General features: G+C 39.2%; 1 protein-coding gene across 5 annotated transcripts in view; it reads left to right on the top strand.

The window, feature by feature from the left end:
* The window catches only part of CDIN1 (CDAN1 interacting nuclease 1), a 229,269-nt gene that overhangs the window by 131,140 nt on the left and 80,634 nt on the right, over positions 1-17,495 (top strand). The window contains exon 11 of one of the 5 annotated variants that reach the window (XM_043919270.1): positions 8,773-9,092. The exons of the other annotated variants lie outside the window; for them this stretch is intronic. Coding sequence (XP_043775205.1) covers positions 8,773-8,854 — 82 coding nt within the window. The 3' untranslated portion in view covers positions 8,855-9,092. Of the gene's footprint in view, positions 1-8,772; positions 9,093-17,495 lie in introns of those variants that run through there. 5 annotated transcript variants of the gene reach the window in all.

Below are 17,495 nucleotides of genomic sequence, written 5' to 3'. Positions count from 1 at the left end.
ATACCAAAGAAATTCTCGCACTATGAAGAAAGTTCTAGGACATGCAACAGATTTCCCAACCTAGGGATCCAGCAAAGGGACTGAGAACCCCCAGGGAATTTGACTTTGGAGGTGAGTGGGAGACTGAGCCAGACTTGCCTATGAGTGTCCAGGAGTCCAAACAACAGGGAGGGAACACAGCCCAGCCCTTCAACAGAAAATTTGATTAAAGATTTACTGAGCATGGCCCCACCCATCAGAACAAGACCCAGTTTAGTCTCTCCCTTCAGGAAACTTCCATAAGCCTCTTATCCTCATTCATCAGAGGGCAGACAATGAAAAGGACAATCTCAGAAAATTAACCAAACTGATCACATGGCCCACAGTCTTGTCTAACTCAATGAAACTATGAGCCATGCTGTGGAGGGCCACCCAAGACAGACAGGTCGTAGTGGAGAGTTCTGACAAAACGTGGTCTGCTGGAGAAGGGAATGGCAAACCACTTCAGTATTCTTGCCTTGAGAACCCCAAGAACACTATGAAAAGGCAAAAAGATATGACACTGAAAGATGAACTCCCCAGGTCAGTAGATACCCAATATGCTACTGGAGTACAGTAGAGAAATAACTCCAGAAAGAATGAAGAGATGGAGCCAAAGCAAAAACAACGTCCAGCTGTGTATGTGATTGGTGATGGAAGTAAAGTCCGATGCTGTAAAGAGCAATATTACATAGGAACCTGGGATGTTAGGTCCATGAATCAAGGCAAATTGGAAGTGGTCAAACAGGAGATGGCAAGAGTAAACGTCAACATTTTAGGAATCAGTGAACTAAAATGGACTGGAATGGATGAATTTAATTCAGATGACCATTATATCTACTAGTGTGGGCAAGAACCTCTTTGAAGAAATGGAGTAGCCCTCATCATCAACAAAAGAGTCCAATATGCAGTACTTGGGTGCAATCTCAAAAACGACAGAATGATCTCTGTTCGTTTCCAAGGCAAACCATTCAATATCACAGTAATCAAAGTCTATGCCCCAACCACTAATACTGAAGAAGCTGAAGTTGAACAGTTCTATGAAGATCTACAAGACCTTCTAGAACTAACACACAAAACAGATGTCCTTTTCATCATAGGGGACTGGAATGCAAAAGTAGGAAATCAGGAGATACCTGGAGTAACAGGCAAGTTTGGCCATGGGGTACAAAATGAAGCAGGGCAAAGACTAACAGTTTTGCCAAGAGAAAGCACTGGTCATAGCAAACTGCCTCTACCAACAGCACAAGAGATGACTCTACTCATGGACATCACCAGATGATTGACACCTAAATCAAATTGATTAAATTCTTTGCAGCCGAAGATGGAGAAGCTCTATACAGTCAGCAAGGAGAATGCTATGGCACCCCACTCCAGAACTCTTGCCTAGAAAATCCCATGGACAGAGGAGCCTGGTAGGCTGAAGTCCATGGGATGGCTAAGAGTCGGACACAACTGAGCGACTTCACTTTCACTTTTCACTTTCATGCATTGGAGAAGGAAATGGCAACCCACTCCAGTCTTCTTGCTTGGAGAATCCCAGGGACGGGGGAGCCTGGTGGGCTGCTGTCTATGGGGTTGCACAGAATCGGACATGACTGAAGTGACTTAGCAGCAGCAGCAGGATACAGTCAGCAAAAACAAGACCAGGAGCTAACTATGGCTCAAATCATGAACTCCTTATTGCCAAATTAAGACTTAAATTGAAGAAAGTAGGGAAAACCACTAGACCATTAAGGTATGACCCAAATCAAACCCTTTACAATTATAGAGTGAAAGTGACAAATGGATTCAAGGGGTTCGATCTGATAGACAGTACCTGAAGAACTATGGCTGGAGGTTCGTGACATTGTACAGGAGACAGCGATCAAGACCATCCCCAAGAAAAGGAAATGCAAAAAGGCAAAATGGTTGTCTGAGGAGGCCTTACAGATAACTGAGAAAAGAAGAGAAGCAAAAGGCAAAGAAGAAAAGGAAAGATATACCCATCTGAATGCAGAATTCCAAAGAATAGCAAGGAGAGATAAGAAAGCCTTCCTCAATGATCAATGCAAAGTAATAGAGGAAAACAATAGAATAGGAAAGACTAGAGATCTCTTCAAGAAAATCAGAGATACCAAGGGAATGTTTCATGCAAAGATGGGTGCAATAAAGGATAGAAAAGGTATGGACCTAACAGAAGCAGAAGATGTTAAGAAAAGGTTTGATTTGTGGTTCAGTTCAGTCACTCAGTCATGTCCTACTCTTTGTGACTGAAAGGACTGCAACACACCAGGCCTCCCTGTCCATCACCAGCTCCCAGAGCTTGCTCAAACTCATGTCCATCAAGTCAATGATGCCATCCAACCATCTCACCCTCTGTTGTCACCTTCTCCTCCTGCCTTCAATCTTCAATCCCAGCAAAATGATCTTCATGACCAGATAAGCATGATGGTGTGATCAATCACTTAGAGCAAAACATCCTGGAATGCAAAGTCAAGTGGGCCTTAGAAAGCATCACTATGAACGAAGCTAGTGGAGGTGATGGAATTCCAGCTGAGCTTTTTGAACTCCTAAAAGATGATGCTGTGAAAGTGCCACACTCAATATGCCAGCAAATTTGGAAAACTCAGCAGTGGCCACAGGACTGGAAAAGGTCAGTTTTCATTCTAATCCCAAAGAAGGGCAATGCCAAAGAATGCTCAAACTACAGCACAATTGCATTCATCTCACAGGCTAGCAAAGTAATGCTCAAAATTCTCCAAGCCAGGCTTCAACAGTATATGAACTGTGAACTTCTAGATGATCAAGCTGGATTTAGAAAAGGCAGAGGAACCAGAGATCAAATTGCCAACATCCATTGGATCATCGAAAAAGCAAGAGAGTTCCAGAAAAACATCTACTTCTCCTTTGTTGACTACACTAAAGCTTTTGACTGTGTGGATCACAGCAAACTGGAAAATTCTTAAAGAGATGGGAATACCAGACCACCTGACCTGCCTCCTGAGAAATCTGTGTGCAGGTCAAGAAGCAACAGTTAGAACCAGACATGGAACAACGGACTGGTTCCAAATTGGGAAAGGAGTACATTAAGGCTGTATATTGTCACCCTGCTTAGTTAACTTATATGCAGAGTACATCATGCGAAATGCCGGGCTGGATAAAACACAAGCTGGAATCAAGATTGCCAGGAGAAATATCAATAACTTCATATGCAGATGACACCACCCTTATAGCAGAAAGTGAAGAGGAACTGAAGAGCCTCTTGATGAAGGTGAAAGAGGAGAATGAAAAGCTGGCTTAGAACTCAACATTCAGAAAACTAAGATCATGGCATCCAGTCCCATCACTTCATGGCAAATAGATGGGGAAACAGTGGAAACAGTGAGAGACTATTTTTCTGGGTTCCAAAATCACTGCAGATGGTGACTGCAGCCTTGAAATTAAAAGGCGCTTGCTCCTTTCAAGAAAAGCTATGACCAACCTAGACAGCTTTTTAAAAAGCAGAGACATTATTTTGCCAACAATGGTCTTTCTAGTCAAAGCTATGGTTTTTTCCAGTAGTCGTGTATGGATGTGAGAGTGGGCCATAAAGAAAGCTGAGAGCCGAAGAATTGATGCTTTTGAACTGTGGTGTTGGAGAAGACTCTTGAGCCTCCCTTGGACTGCAAGGAGATCCAACCAGTCCATCCTAAAGGAAATCAATCCTGAATATTCAATGGAAGGACTGATGCTGAGGCTGAAACTCCAGTACTTTGGCCATCTGATGTGAAGAACTGACTCATTGGAAAAGACTCTGGTGCTGAGATTGGAGATTGAAGGCAGGAGGAGAAGGGGACGACAGAGGGTGAGATGGTTGGATGGCATCACCAACTCGATGAACTTGAGTTTGAGCAAGCTCTGGAAGCTGGTGATGGACAGGGAGACCTGGTATGCTACAGTCCTTTCGGTCAGAGTCAGACATGACTAAGCAACTGAACTGAACCACAAATCAAACCTACAAGCATATGATTGGGTGTCCATGCTAAGAAAGAGAATACAACCATAATGTTTGTCCAGAGAGAGTGACAGAAGAATAAAGGAAGTGAGTCAGGAGTCCCAAGAATACAGAGTGTTTTTGGTTTTTTTTTTTAGAATTCATTTTTGAAAGTAATTTTTGAACAATGGAGATCAGGTTGAAATTGATGCTAAAATGGCTTAAGGTCTAGGTCAGTGATTCTCAAATCTTGGCATGTATTAAAATCATACAGTTGGAACATTTTATGTATTGACCTGGGCTTTATCCCTGGAGAACTGATTTGATTGCTATGAGGTGGAGCCTGGACTTGGGGAGTCTTTTTTGTTTTTAAAACTTCAGGTGATGCTATTGATCTGTATTGTGCATTGAAGTCCACTTCTTTACCTGACTCTTCTTGAGCAAAGAAGTCCACTTCTTTACCTGACTCTTCTTGAGCAAAGAAGTCCACTTCTTTCCTTGATTTGCCAGCCAGTTACTAGCTTAGGTGCTTCTAAACACAATCTTGATGAGAAAAAGAACTTTATTGAGGAATACTGATTCAGATCAGCATATACTTCACAGGCACTTGTTAGTTGGGAGGCACCCAGTCTCCACTCAGGTTTCCTACTGAACTCACGAAGATCTATAAAGAAATCATGAAGATTTATCCCTTATTTTCTTTTAAAAGATTTATAATTTTAAATTACATTTATGTCTAGCATCCATTTTCAGTTAATTTTTATATATGGCGTGATAGATGACTTAAACTTTATTTTCTTGGTCTTGGATATCCAGTTGTGCTAGAACAGTTTGTTGAAAAGACTTCACTGTTTAGTGAAGACTTTCTTCACTAAATATCCTTTACACATATGTCAAAAACCAATTAATCATGTATGTATGGACCTTTTCTGAGTTCTCTATTTTCTTCTGTTAGCCAGTTTGTCTATCTTTATACAAATTTTACATTGTATTGATTACTGTAACATAATTTTGAAAACAGATAGTGTTAGTCCCCCAACTTCATTTTTCTTTTTTAAAGTTCAGTTCACTTCAGTTTCTCAGTCATGTCCAAATCTTTGCGACCCCATGGACTGCAGCACACCAGGCCTCCCTGTCCATCACCAACTCCTGGAGTTTACTCAAACTCATGTCCATTGAGTCGGTGATGCCATCCAGCCATCCCATCCTCTGTTGTCCCCTTCTCCTCCCGCCTTCAATCTTTCCCAGCATCAGGGTCGTTTCCAATGAGTCAGTTCTTCGCATCAGGAGGCCCGAGTATTGGAGCTTCAGCTTCAGCATCAGTTCTTCCAATGAATATTCAGGACTGATTTCCTTTAGGAAGGACTGGTTGTATCTCCTTGCAGTCCAAGGGACTCTCAAGAGTCTTCTCCAACACCACAGTTCAAAAGCATCAATTCTTTAGTGCTCAGCTTTCTTTATAGTCCACTCTCACATCCATACATGACTACTGCAAAAACCATAGCTTTGACTAGACGGACCTTTGTTGGTAAAGTAATATGTCTGCTTTTTAATATGCTGTCTAGGTTGGTCATAGTTTTTCTTCCAAGCAGCAAGCATTAGTTTTGTCCATTTTTGGTCCTTTGCATTGCCATTTGAATTTTGGAATCAGCTTATAAATCCCTTGAAAATTTTTGCTGAAATTGTGGTTGCCATCAATAGAGTTTATAGGTCAACTTGAGAGCCTGTATGTTTTATATTTGTTGACTCTATAGGAAGTGATTTTGTTTCTGTTGTTGTTTTCATTTCCAATATTTCATGTTACTATATAGGAATACAGATGATTTGGTGTATTGATCTTACATCATGCAATTGGGGAAAACTCTTTAATATTTATTTGGTGGATGTTCTAGGATTTTCTATATAGAGAACAGTGTTGTTTATAAAGACATTTTGCTTCCTTTTTCAATTGGATGACTTTTTCTTTTCTTTTTAACTGCGCTGCTTAGACTCGCCTATACAACGGTGACTAGTATTCCTGGTCTTGGAGGAAAGGCATTAGTTTTTTACCATGAAGGATAATATTAGGTATAGATTTTTTGAGGCTGCCTTTTGAGGTTGGGGCTTCCCTGGTGGCTCAGAGGTTAAAATGTCTGCCTGCAATGCAGGAGACCTGGGTTCAATCCCTGAGTCAGGAAGATCCCCTGGAGAAGGAAATGTCAACCCACTCCAGTATTCTTGCCTGCAGAATCCCATGGACAGAGGAGCCTGGCAGGCTACAGTCCACGGGGTCGCAAAGAGTCAGACACAACTGAGCGACTTCACTTTCACTCTCACTTTGAGGTTGAGGAAACTCCCTTCTGTTCCTAGTTTGCTTAGAGTTTTTATTATAATGGATGTTGAATCTTGTCAAAATGATTTTCTGCATCTGTGAAGATGATCATATGTGTATTTTTTAGTTAATTGATTAATATGATAAACTACAGTGGTTTTTGAATGTTATACCAACTTTGTATTCCTGGTACAAACCCCACTTGGTCAGTGAAGCAAAATCTTTTTTATAGTTTGTTTTATTTGATTTGGATGTGAGAGTTGGACTATACAGAAAGCTGAGCACTGAAGAATTGATGCTTTTGAACTGTGCTGTTGGAGAAGACTCTTGAGAGTCCCTTGGACTGCAAGGAGATCCAACCAGTCCATCCTAAAGGAGATTAGTCCTGAATATTCTTTGCAAGGATTGATGCTGAAGCTGAAACTCCAACACTTTGGCTACATGATACAAAGAACTGACTCATTTGAAAAGACCCTGAGATGCTGGGAAAGATTGAAGGTGGGAGGAGAAGGGGATGACAGAGGATGAGATGGTTGGGTGGTATCACCGACTCAATAGACATGAGTTTGAGAAAACTCCAGAAGTTGGTGATTGACAGGGAGGCCTGGCGTGCTGCAGTCCCATGGGGTTGTAGTCAGATGTGACTGGGCAACTGAACTGATGATAAACTGATGATATTTGATTTGCTAAAAATTCATTAAGAAATTTTACATCTGCTTTCATGAGAGAGATTTGTCTGTGATTTACTTTTCCTTCTAAACTCTTTGCCTGGTTTTGGCACTATGGTAGCCTTATAGTATGAGTTGGGAAGTAGTCCTTTCTTGGTTTTCTGGAAAAGTTTGTGTAGAATTGTTATTTCTTCATTAACTATTGGGTTCAGTTCAGTTCAGTCACTCAGTCATGTCCAACTCTGTGACCCCGTGGACTGCACCACGCCAGGCTTCCCTGTCCATCACCAACTCCTGGAGTTTACTCAAACTCATGTCCATTGAGTCGGTGATGCCATCCAGCCATCTCATCCTCGGTCATCCCGGTCTCCTCCCGCCTTCAATCTTTCCCAGCATCAGGGTCTTTTCAAATGAGTCAGTTCTTTGCATCAGGTAGCCAAAGTATTGGAGTTTCAGCTTCAGTATCAATCCTTCCAGTGAATATTCAGGACTGATCTCCTTTAGGATGGACAGGCTGGATCTCCTTGCAATGCAAGGGACTCTCAAGAGTCTTCTCCAACACCACAGTTCAAAAGCATCAATTCTTCAACACTCAGCTTTCTTTTTAATCCAACTCTCATATCCATACATGACTGCTGCTGCTGCTGCTGCTAAGTCGCTTCAGTCGTGTCCAACTCTGTGTGACCCCATAGACGGCAGCCCACCAGGCTCCCTCATCCCTGGGATTCTCCAGGCAAGAACGCTGGAGTGGGTTTCCATGTCCTTCTCCATACATGACTACTCCCAGTCAAATGATCTGGGGATATTTTTTGTGCAAAGATTTTAAACTGATTAAAATTGATTGCTAAATATAAGGATTCAGGTTATCTATTTTTTTTCTTGAGTGAACTTTAATACTTTGTGCCTTTTAAAGAGTTTATTCATTTTATTTAAGTTGTGGAATATATTAGTATAAAGTTGTTGAGAATGCTCCCATATTCTTTTATTGTCTGTAAAATCTGTAGTGATGTCACCTTATTCATTCCTGGTGTTGATAATTTTGTCTACTTTTCCAGATCTGTCTGCCTAGAGCTTTATCAATTTTACTGGCCTTCTGAAAAAATGAATATTTTGTTTTATTGACTTTTTCCTTTGGTTTTCTTTTGTCTTTTTCATTGATTTTTAATCTGATTATTACTGTTACCTATTTTAGGCTCAGTTTCATTTGCTCTTTTTGTTTCTAGTTTTCTAAGATGGAGCCTGAGGTTTTTGATTTGAAATCATTCTTTTTTACCAGTAAAGGCAATTTAGTGCTAAAATTGCCTCACAGTACTGCTTTAGCTGTATTGCAGAAAATGTTATATCCTGTATTTTTATTTTCATTTGGTTCCAAATATTTTCTTCTTTTTTCTTTCTCCATTTTGTTTTTCAAATACTTTACTTTTATTTTTTCTTTGACTCACAGGCTATTTAGAAGAATGCTGTTTGTTTGTTTTTTCCCAAATATTTGGAACTTGTTCACATGTCTTTCTGTTATTGGTTATTAATTTAATTTCATTAAAGTCAGAAACAAACTTGAATCCTTTTAAAATTATTGATACTTCTTTTATGACAAACTTTAACTGCCTGGTCTTCCCATTTTCACAGTTTCTTCTCAACTCTGAGAGAGACTCCTGGACTTCACCTAGGTCCTTCCTCCTGACATTGTAGCCTGGAAACTTTCTCCAGGCAGCAAGTTGGGAAATCAAAGTGCATGCCTCTTTTCTTGCCCATCATTCAGGGGTGACTGTCCCTCACTGCTTGATGTCTGCTCTTATCTATTTTGTTTGTTTGTTTTTTAGGTATTTCCAGCAGGAAGATAAATGTAGTCCCTGTTACCTCATCTTGTCTCCAAGTACATGTTTTCTCAATTATGATTTTTAACAGAATTTAACACACTGTAAACCAGTTTGTCTTGTTTAACATTAACCTTGTAATCTTACTGATGCTATTTCAGACTTCATTCTCATCCTAAGCAAATCTAATTAAGCCTTGACTATGAATAGAATGGGCTTCCCTGGTGGCTCAGTGGTAAAGAAACCACCTGCAGGAGACGTGGGTTTGATTCTCTGGGTCAGGAAGATCCCCTAGAGAAGGAAATCATGACCCACCCTGATATTCTTGCCTGGGAAACCCCAAGGACAGAAGGAGCCTGGTGGGCTACAGTCCGTGGGTTCACAAAGAGTCAGACCCTACTTAGCAATTAAAACAACAACATGAATAGAATCATTTTTGAGAGAGTGCTGGGGAAACCTTCAAATTTCTTTCTTTTGGTATCTGTTTCTCAAAGAGTCATCTCTATATTCTCTCTGTCTTTTGCTTGGCCTTCTGAGAGTTGGAATGGAATTTTCAGTTACTACTTTTTGCCCAACAAAAGGGAAGTTTTTTGTATCATTAAGGCCAAAGATTGGATAATAGAAAGCAGCTTTCTTTGGTCATCTTTTGATAGCACCCTCTAAGGGCGTCTTCTGCCTCTTTGACTGAAATAGAGCTAGCCATCTTTTGATGAGCTAGAGCCCTGTTCACAGAAGTTATGCCTGTCCTCTTTCTTTTCCCTCCCTCTGTATGTAAGAAGCAGCGTTTTTCCATTTCTGACCATCTTCGTCACCCAGGAACCTCCTGGGATGGGCGAACGGTACAGGTGGTGGGGCTGCTGTTGCTCATTCTCTCCTCACACGTGTGCAGGATGGAAAGTGAGCCCTGAATGTAACTTCCATATCTCATACTCTTCTTCTCTAATACAGAAATATATATGGATAATGATGGCCATGGTAAGCATCCTTTCCCTCTGATTTCTAATTGACCCTGGAAGTCATATTCTTATGAAAATTAAGTCTTCTATACGAATTCTGTTATCTATTAACATGTCACTTTATTCTTTCTTTTTTTTTCTTTTTCTTGTCCTCTCCTTTATATTCTTAGCATACTTTTATGATTTGTGTGAATTCTACTTTATTGGGTTTACTCCCTTCCCTTACTGAATCACTTACATTGAGATGCTTCCTGTATTTTCAGTTCAGTTCAGTCCCTCAGTCATGTCCAACTCTTTGTGACCCCATGAACTGCAGCACACCAGGCCTTCCTGTCCATCACCACCTCCCAGAATCCACCCAAACCTGTGTACATTGAGTTGGTGATGCCATCCAGCCATCTCATCCTCTGTTGTACCCTTCTCCTCCTGCCTTCAATCTTTTCCAGCATCAGGGTCTTTTCCAATGAGTCTGCTCTTCGCATCAGGTGGCCAAAGTATTGGAGTTTCAGCTTCAGCATCAGTCCTTCCAATGAACACCCAGGACTGATCTCCTTTAGGATGGACTGGTTGGATCTCCTTGCAGTCCAAGGGACTCTCAAGAGTCTTCTCCAACACCACAGTATTTTGTTCACCCTTATTTTCTCATAAAAATTCTACCAACAAAGTATCTTATTAACCCCTTCCTGCTTCTCTTTCTATTTTCCTTTTTTTCATTTCCTATCTGGCAACTTTGCTATCATCACCACCTCTCTATTTTAAATTCAGTCTTAACGGCGTTGCTGATAGCACAATTCAAGTGATCATAAATTCAAAATTTATACAAAATTCCTTTATTTAGAACAGAGGATTTTTTAATTCAAAGATCATCTACTTTTGTAAATATGAGCCTGTCACAATTGTCCTTGATAGCTTTGGCTGGAATATTTTCAGAGCACTGTACATTGATTATGGAAGTGGTGAAAATGAAGTCATTGGTTGTGTGCACAGGTCAGGTGTATGAAATCATATTGAGCTCAACACTAGAGCGAAATACTTGATCTGCCCCAGTTGGTTTTCACTGTTTAATATGAAATACCTATTTTTACCACTACGTGTTTCTAATTCAACACATTCTAGGTCCTTAAGTAGTAACACAGATAGTAGATACTGAGTAGCACAAATACTGAGCTCCTTCTATATAAAGGCAGTATATTATGTATTTATATATTATATATTTCAGAGGGTACAAAGATGAGCAACACCTAACTTTGCTTTTGAGGAATTTAATTCAATCCAGTAGTCATGTACAGATGTGAGGATTGAACCATAAAGAAAGCTGAGAGCCAAAGAATTGGTGCTTTCAAGTTGTGATGCTGGAGAAGACTCTTGAGAGTCCCTTGGACAGCAAGGAGATCAAACCAGTCCATCCTAATGGAAATCAACCCTGAATATTCACTGGAAAGACTGATGCTGAAACCAAAGCTCCAATACTTTGGCCATCTGATGCAAAGACCTGACTCACTGGAAAACACCCTGATGCTGGGAAAGAGGTCAGGAAGAGAAGCAGGTGACAGAGGATGAGATGGTTGGATTGCATCACCAACTCAATGGACATGAGTTTGAGCAAGCTCCAGGAGATAGTGAAGGACAGGGAAGCCTGAATTGCTGCAGTTCATGGGGTCACAGAGTTGGACACAACTTAGTGACTAAACAACAAGTAGGGAAACAACATGTACATAAATCACAAAAATTGCTAACATTGAGCACTAACTATATTCTAGGAACTGGTTTAAGCACTTTGTATGTATTATCCTTTTTGATCCACATAACAGTCCTATGAGATAAATACTGGGTTTTTATCCTCATTTCATATGAGAAAATTGAGGCATAGAGAGGTTAAGTGCCCAGGTCAAAGTAACATAACTGGAAAACCAGGGGAGATTTTTGAATAGACGAGTGGCATGGTCAGGCTTGAACTTCAGGATAGATATTCTGGTCACAATGGTCAGGGTAGACAGAAGCAAGAAGTTGGAAACTGGAACACAATTGCTGTTCCAGTCATTTGTGTTGGAATAACCCATTAATTCCTGAACTATAATGGTGGTGGTAGAAATGGAAAGAGTCTATATAGACTTACAGAGATAAGAAATAATTTGGCAAGTTGATTAAATGATGTTGTTTTGGGCAGTGTGAAACAGTGATAACTTTGAGGTTTTGGTATTGATATTGGGGAAAACAATAATGTTCTTAAGGAACTGAGAATAGAAAATAACTTAGGTTAGTGATTACTGCAGTTGTGATGATTAGAAGTTTCCAAAGGCAACTGGTTTGTGGAATGGGGTCAGGAAGATTCCCTGGAGAAGGAAATGGCAACCCACTCTAGTATTCTTGCCTGAAGAATTATATGGAGAGAGGAGCCTAGTGGGCTCCATGGGGTCACAAAGAGTCATACACTACTGAGTGACTTACACTTTCACTTTTCATAATAAAGCTTAGAGAATTGATTAAGTATTATTTTTACAGCGAATAAAATTATTTCTAAATTTATAACACTCAATCTTCATCTCTTCCATTGAAACAATTCTAAAGTAATTTGTCTAGTTCCATTGACTCTGATTATTTGCAGTATTGCTAGTTAACATCAGTTTCTGTCAAGAGTTATATGGGTTGAGAAAGTTGTACCAAATTGTAAGAACCTAGGGCTTTTAACAATCATGCTTGAAAGAAACCTTGGGAGTTGCATTTGTCAAGCAGCTAGAAAACCATTCATGCATACCTCGCATCCAAAGCTCCACAGGCAGCCCAAACGTGAAGAACTGAAAGGTCATTCTTCTTCCTGCGGTGTGATGGTTTGTTGACATATTTTGACACACCAATACAATGCTGAAAGGATCCGACCTTCCTGCAAAACTGGGGGACTCAGGTCTGGACAGAGTACCCGACACTCATTGCATTGCTTTCTTCACCTTCCTCCTCCTCCATAGATAAACTTATTCTTCAAACATGAAATGCTGCCTTCCCTGCAGAAATATAACAAATTTTAAATGAAGATAAGTGATTGCTTTTTAAATGTCTTGAGCTTTGTTTTTTCCAGTTACCACCAAGCTGAAAACTTTACTTGGACCTATTCATGCTATTAATTCAAATGAATTTGTTTTTCAAAATGATAAATGTGAATGGAGATTGTTAATGCTTGAGAGACCAAAACTAAACAAATGAAGAGGTCTCTGTGCTGTAATATGTTTTGCAGTCTTCATTGTTGTGATAGAAACCAGTTTATTAGAGTTCACATGTTTGAAGATTACCTCTAAAGTGCAAATGTTTTAATGTACATACAGGTAAATCTTAGGTAGCTTTCAAAGTAGTTGCCTCAGAAGTACATCATGTGTTAAGAGGTTGAAGAGTTAGATAAAAACCAGAGAGCTGTCAAAAGAATTTTCTGTCATATGTAAATGTATTCTGTGTTAGGATTATATACTGTGAAAAGGAGCTTTGGTTAGTTACCCATTTTATCTCTTAATGCAATATCATGGTGATGTGAGGATGGAAAGAAAAAGTATTTACCATAATGAATTTATACCATTAATGAAATAGAAAAGTACTAGGCTAAAGTATCTCTTAATCGGGAGCAGCTATTCAGAAAGATTTTCTTGCTGTCTCCACAACTAGTAAATATAAAGTGGAGTAATATTCTCCAAGCATTTAGAATGCGCTTTGCAAAATGTAAAAAGTTTTATGTATTTGTCATAATATTGGAAAAGAGTATCCAAGTATTTCAGTGATATTGTTTCCAAATGTGATAATTGTCTGCCAAATTAAAATACTTTCATCCAAGTTAAATATTTGAGTGGCATACCTAAAATTAAGATGGAAATTTTGAAGTACTAAATTGTTTCAAACTATTACCTATCTTATATAATCTTTGAAGTTTGCAGTTAGCACCCTGAGCCTCGTGCATCTTTGTTGGATTTGTTTCCCTTTATTCTTTCTCTGTGCTTTCAAAAGTTTCATGTCACTGGAAACCAAGCCCCAGTACCGACAGAGCACCTTCAGCTCCCACCTTAGATTACCACCAGCCTTCAACTCCAATTCCCTCATTCAGGTTAGACCTCTAATAAGTTTGTGTGTTCTGAGAGCTGACAGCCCTGATCCTGGTCTGCCTGCCCAGGGCCCGGTCACACAGGCTCCACTGTGCCAAAATGTGGCCACCATCCCAGACCTTACCTTTCAGGATTTTATGTAATTTTTCATTGACATACATATCTGCCCTTGCAGATGTACTTCTCATTGTACAGAGACTAGTCTCTGTCTACATAAGAATGGTTGAAAACCTCTTTTTGCTTAACTGTTACATACGTTAATTTTACTTTGCAATGACAGATTTTCCTGCTGAAACTCAAGTGGTGAAAATCTTTTCTGTTTTCTAACCATTCTCCATGAAACCTTATAACCCCCACACCCAGCATATGGATACATGCACATATGTGCATGCCTGTGTGCACATGAACACGCACTATTCTCACAAATTGCTTTGAATACATAGCAAATCTATTTGAAATGACAGGGAAAGGGTTAAGTCCTGACAATCTTTTTACTAGATTTATTAGTGACTTAATGTCTACACACTTCTTTCTTTAAATTTACCCCTAGGTACCCAGGCATAAATTAACCCGATTGTTTCTAATATTATACCACTTTACAAACATGTTTTTCTCAGAAAGTACACCACGAACTTCTATTGTTTTGCCAAGTTCCTGGAATTCTTTTATAAATTGTTAGTAAAATTTCTTTCATTTTGGTGAGAAAAAATATATTCTATCAATTATCTTAAAAAGCAATAATTCATTATAGTTGATCATAAATGTCAGGAAGCAAAGACCCAGCTGAAGCATTTTGTCACTAATCATGCTGTTTTTCTTCTAATTAGTTAATTTACATTTTACAAATTAAGGGTAAAATTCAGACAGAAGATAACATCATAGCTTTAACTGACCTATATTTGTATCTGCCAAATTTAAGTTAATTAGAAATGTAGATGCTGTTTGTTTTATGTGTCAGAAAAGCTCATCTTTTTTCCTTAAAAAAAAAAGTAGACACACTTTTTCCCCCCTCAGCATTTATCATCTAAATAATAGTCTTGCCAAGATGGCAGCCTCATAATAAACTCTTTTCAGTGGAGTGATGGGTAATGAAGCTTGCTTGTGAAGGCAGCGAAAAATGTTGTCTGGCCAAATGCATGAATATGATGGCTAGAGAATCAGTGGACTTTCTCAGTCATCAATCTTTTTAGTAGCCTCTTATACATCTGAATATTTTGATAGATGATCTAATAATTGAGTTATCTATCTTTCTAACTATCAGAGTTGCATAAAAATTATTCTCACATGCTACTGAATATTAAATATATTAGGCATCCAGTAAATTTTTCATAAAAAGGGCCAAAAGGTGAAAGATTTTTGTTATTCTATAAATACCTTTTAATACATTGAATGTTAAGGCCTCTGAAAACTTCCAACTCTTAATTTCTTTTGTAAGAAGCAGATACATACTTAAAAAGGAGGACATGCCCATTGTAAGCAGGGCATGGAGTAGTTATTGCTAATGAAAGGTAAACCCTGATAACATACAGATGCAACCCAGCAGTGTAAAATAGAATGCCCTTGCTGATCTAACACTAGTGACATATTTAACACTAGTAACACACATTTTCCGTACTGCCTTCCCAGGTAGCTCAGTGGTAAAGAATCTACTTGCCAGTGCAGGAGCCACAGAGGATACAGGTTCAATTCCTGGGTTGGGAAGATCCCCTGGAGGAGGAGATGGCAACCCACTCCAGTATTCTTGTCAGGATAATCCCATGGACAGAGGAGCCTGGCTGGCTACAGTCCATTGGGTCTGAAGAGTTCGACATGACTGAGCACACACACACACACACACAAATTTTCCTTAAAAGCAGCAGAAAGGATGTGGGTGCAAAGAGAGACCATGTGATATCAATGTTTACATCAACTGGGGAGGAAGGTGATCCTACCAAAAAGGGAAACTTGCATATCAGCTGCCGGCCTAACATTTCACCTGATGACCCAAGCTACCCAAGTATACTTTTCTTGCATAGGTAGTCCTTTTCCCCCATATAACTTTATATTGTATTTTCTTTGGTCATACATCATGCTAGCTATTAGAAGTTTATCAACAAGTGTGCTTCATTGAGATTGGAAAGCAGCAAGGAAAATCGGCAGAAAACAGACCTCTTGCAGAGTAGGCTTCCTCCCCCCCCCACCACCTGCACTTCTTCAAGGTGACCTTGCAGTGATGACTTCCCAGTAACCAACATTAAAATAGTTCTGCCCTGACAGAGCAGGCATTTGTTGCAGGTCTGAAGGGTTACTAATCCTGTGCATCTTAAAAGGCACTCAAATGAGCAGGGCCTTGTAAATTGGATTTCTATTAGCCATACCTGATGATAGCTCTTCATCAGTGGAATGGGAGGAAGTGCTATCAATAGCCCAGCTCTAAATATCTTTGTTTTTTAATGCTGTACTTATTTTGGGTCTCTCTCATCCAAAATGGTGATGAATGCTAGAATCACCAGAATTGATTGTATTTAAGGTTTTAAATAAACCCTTACAATCTAGACAACAGCTATTTTTAAATGCTTTTCAACCTGAAAAGCGTTTGGAACAAAAGTCAAAATCATAACAGTCAGAAACCAGTATGGTGAAAATGTCTTAAGCCTTGCTCTCTTTATAGTTCCCCACATTGATTTCAGCTCACAGTTTTGCTATTCATAAAAATTGGGGATGATAGACTTTCTCTCTCTTCATTTTCCGCATTGAAAATAATAATTGAGAGGAATGAAGCCAATTGTGGAAATCTCTCAATGGGTTTCATCTGAGGAACATTTCCTGGTTTTAAGAATTTTGCCTTTATAATTTGAGATTGAATAAAAGCTAGTGCTTGTTTTTTGTAAGAGCTATAACTGGGAATTTTAAATTCTTAGGTATCTAATTTCAATTGTATATTTAAAACAATTGGAAACGACCGGTATTGGGGAAGTTTCAGGGGCAGGGACTACTCTTCGTAATGAAAGTAGCAAACATCTGTGTTCTTGCTAGTCTGTCTTTTGATTAGCGTGGCCTCATCCATCACTGGTCTTTGATATGAACACCAAGAAGTCACGTCCTTTTGTTTTAAATGATAAATATACCTTTGTCATGAATACTCATAGGCAACCCAGGATTTACATCTGAATTGTCAAAGTGTAACTGCCCAGCTTCTGTGATGAGTGACATTATTAGTGAAATAAAGAAGTTTTTAATTTGTCATGGATATGCCTTAGATGGTGACATTATGAGACCATGTAGGTTGTGATGCTAAAAAAAGTTGTCGTTCCCCCACTATTTTTCTAAGATTTGTCATTTATCAACAAGAAGCAATCTGCAGCAGGAAGCTCTCTGTGAACATTTTGCCTTTAGAGCCATTAGTCCATCCCTTTAGGTTTTATTATTTAGACTTGATAGCTGGTAGTTCTTATCAAAACTAATACTGTGAAGTGACAGGCTTCTGATGGTCAAACAGTCAGTATTAAGATTGACTCTGGCTGTTATTGCCAAAGACACTAGTTTTTTTTTTTAAACATTAGCTTTATTTCAAGATTAATGTCAATGATATTTTCCAAATAAATTTTTTTTTAATAATCTTTGTCCAAACTCCCATCTACTTATAGATATGTATGTGTGTGCTCTTTATGTAGATATACTGGCAGACACTTAATATCTACCTAGACAGTGTTGT

The sequence above is a fragment of the Cervus elaphus genome, chromosome 12 (genome assembly GCF_910594005.1).
Source record: "Cervus elaphus chromosome 12, mCerEla1.1, whole genome shotgun sequence".
Taxonomy (NCBI): Eukaryota; Metazoa; Chordata; class Mammalia; order Artiodactyla; family Cervidae; genus Cervus; species Cervus elaphus.
This window is presented reverse-complemented; position numbering and strand designations above follow the sequence as displayed.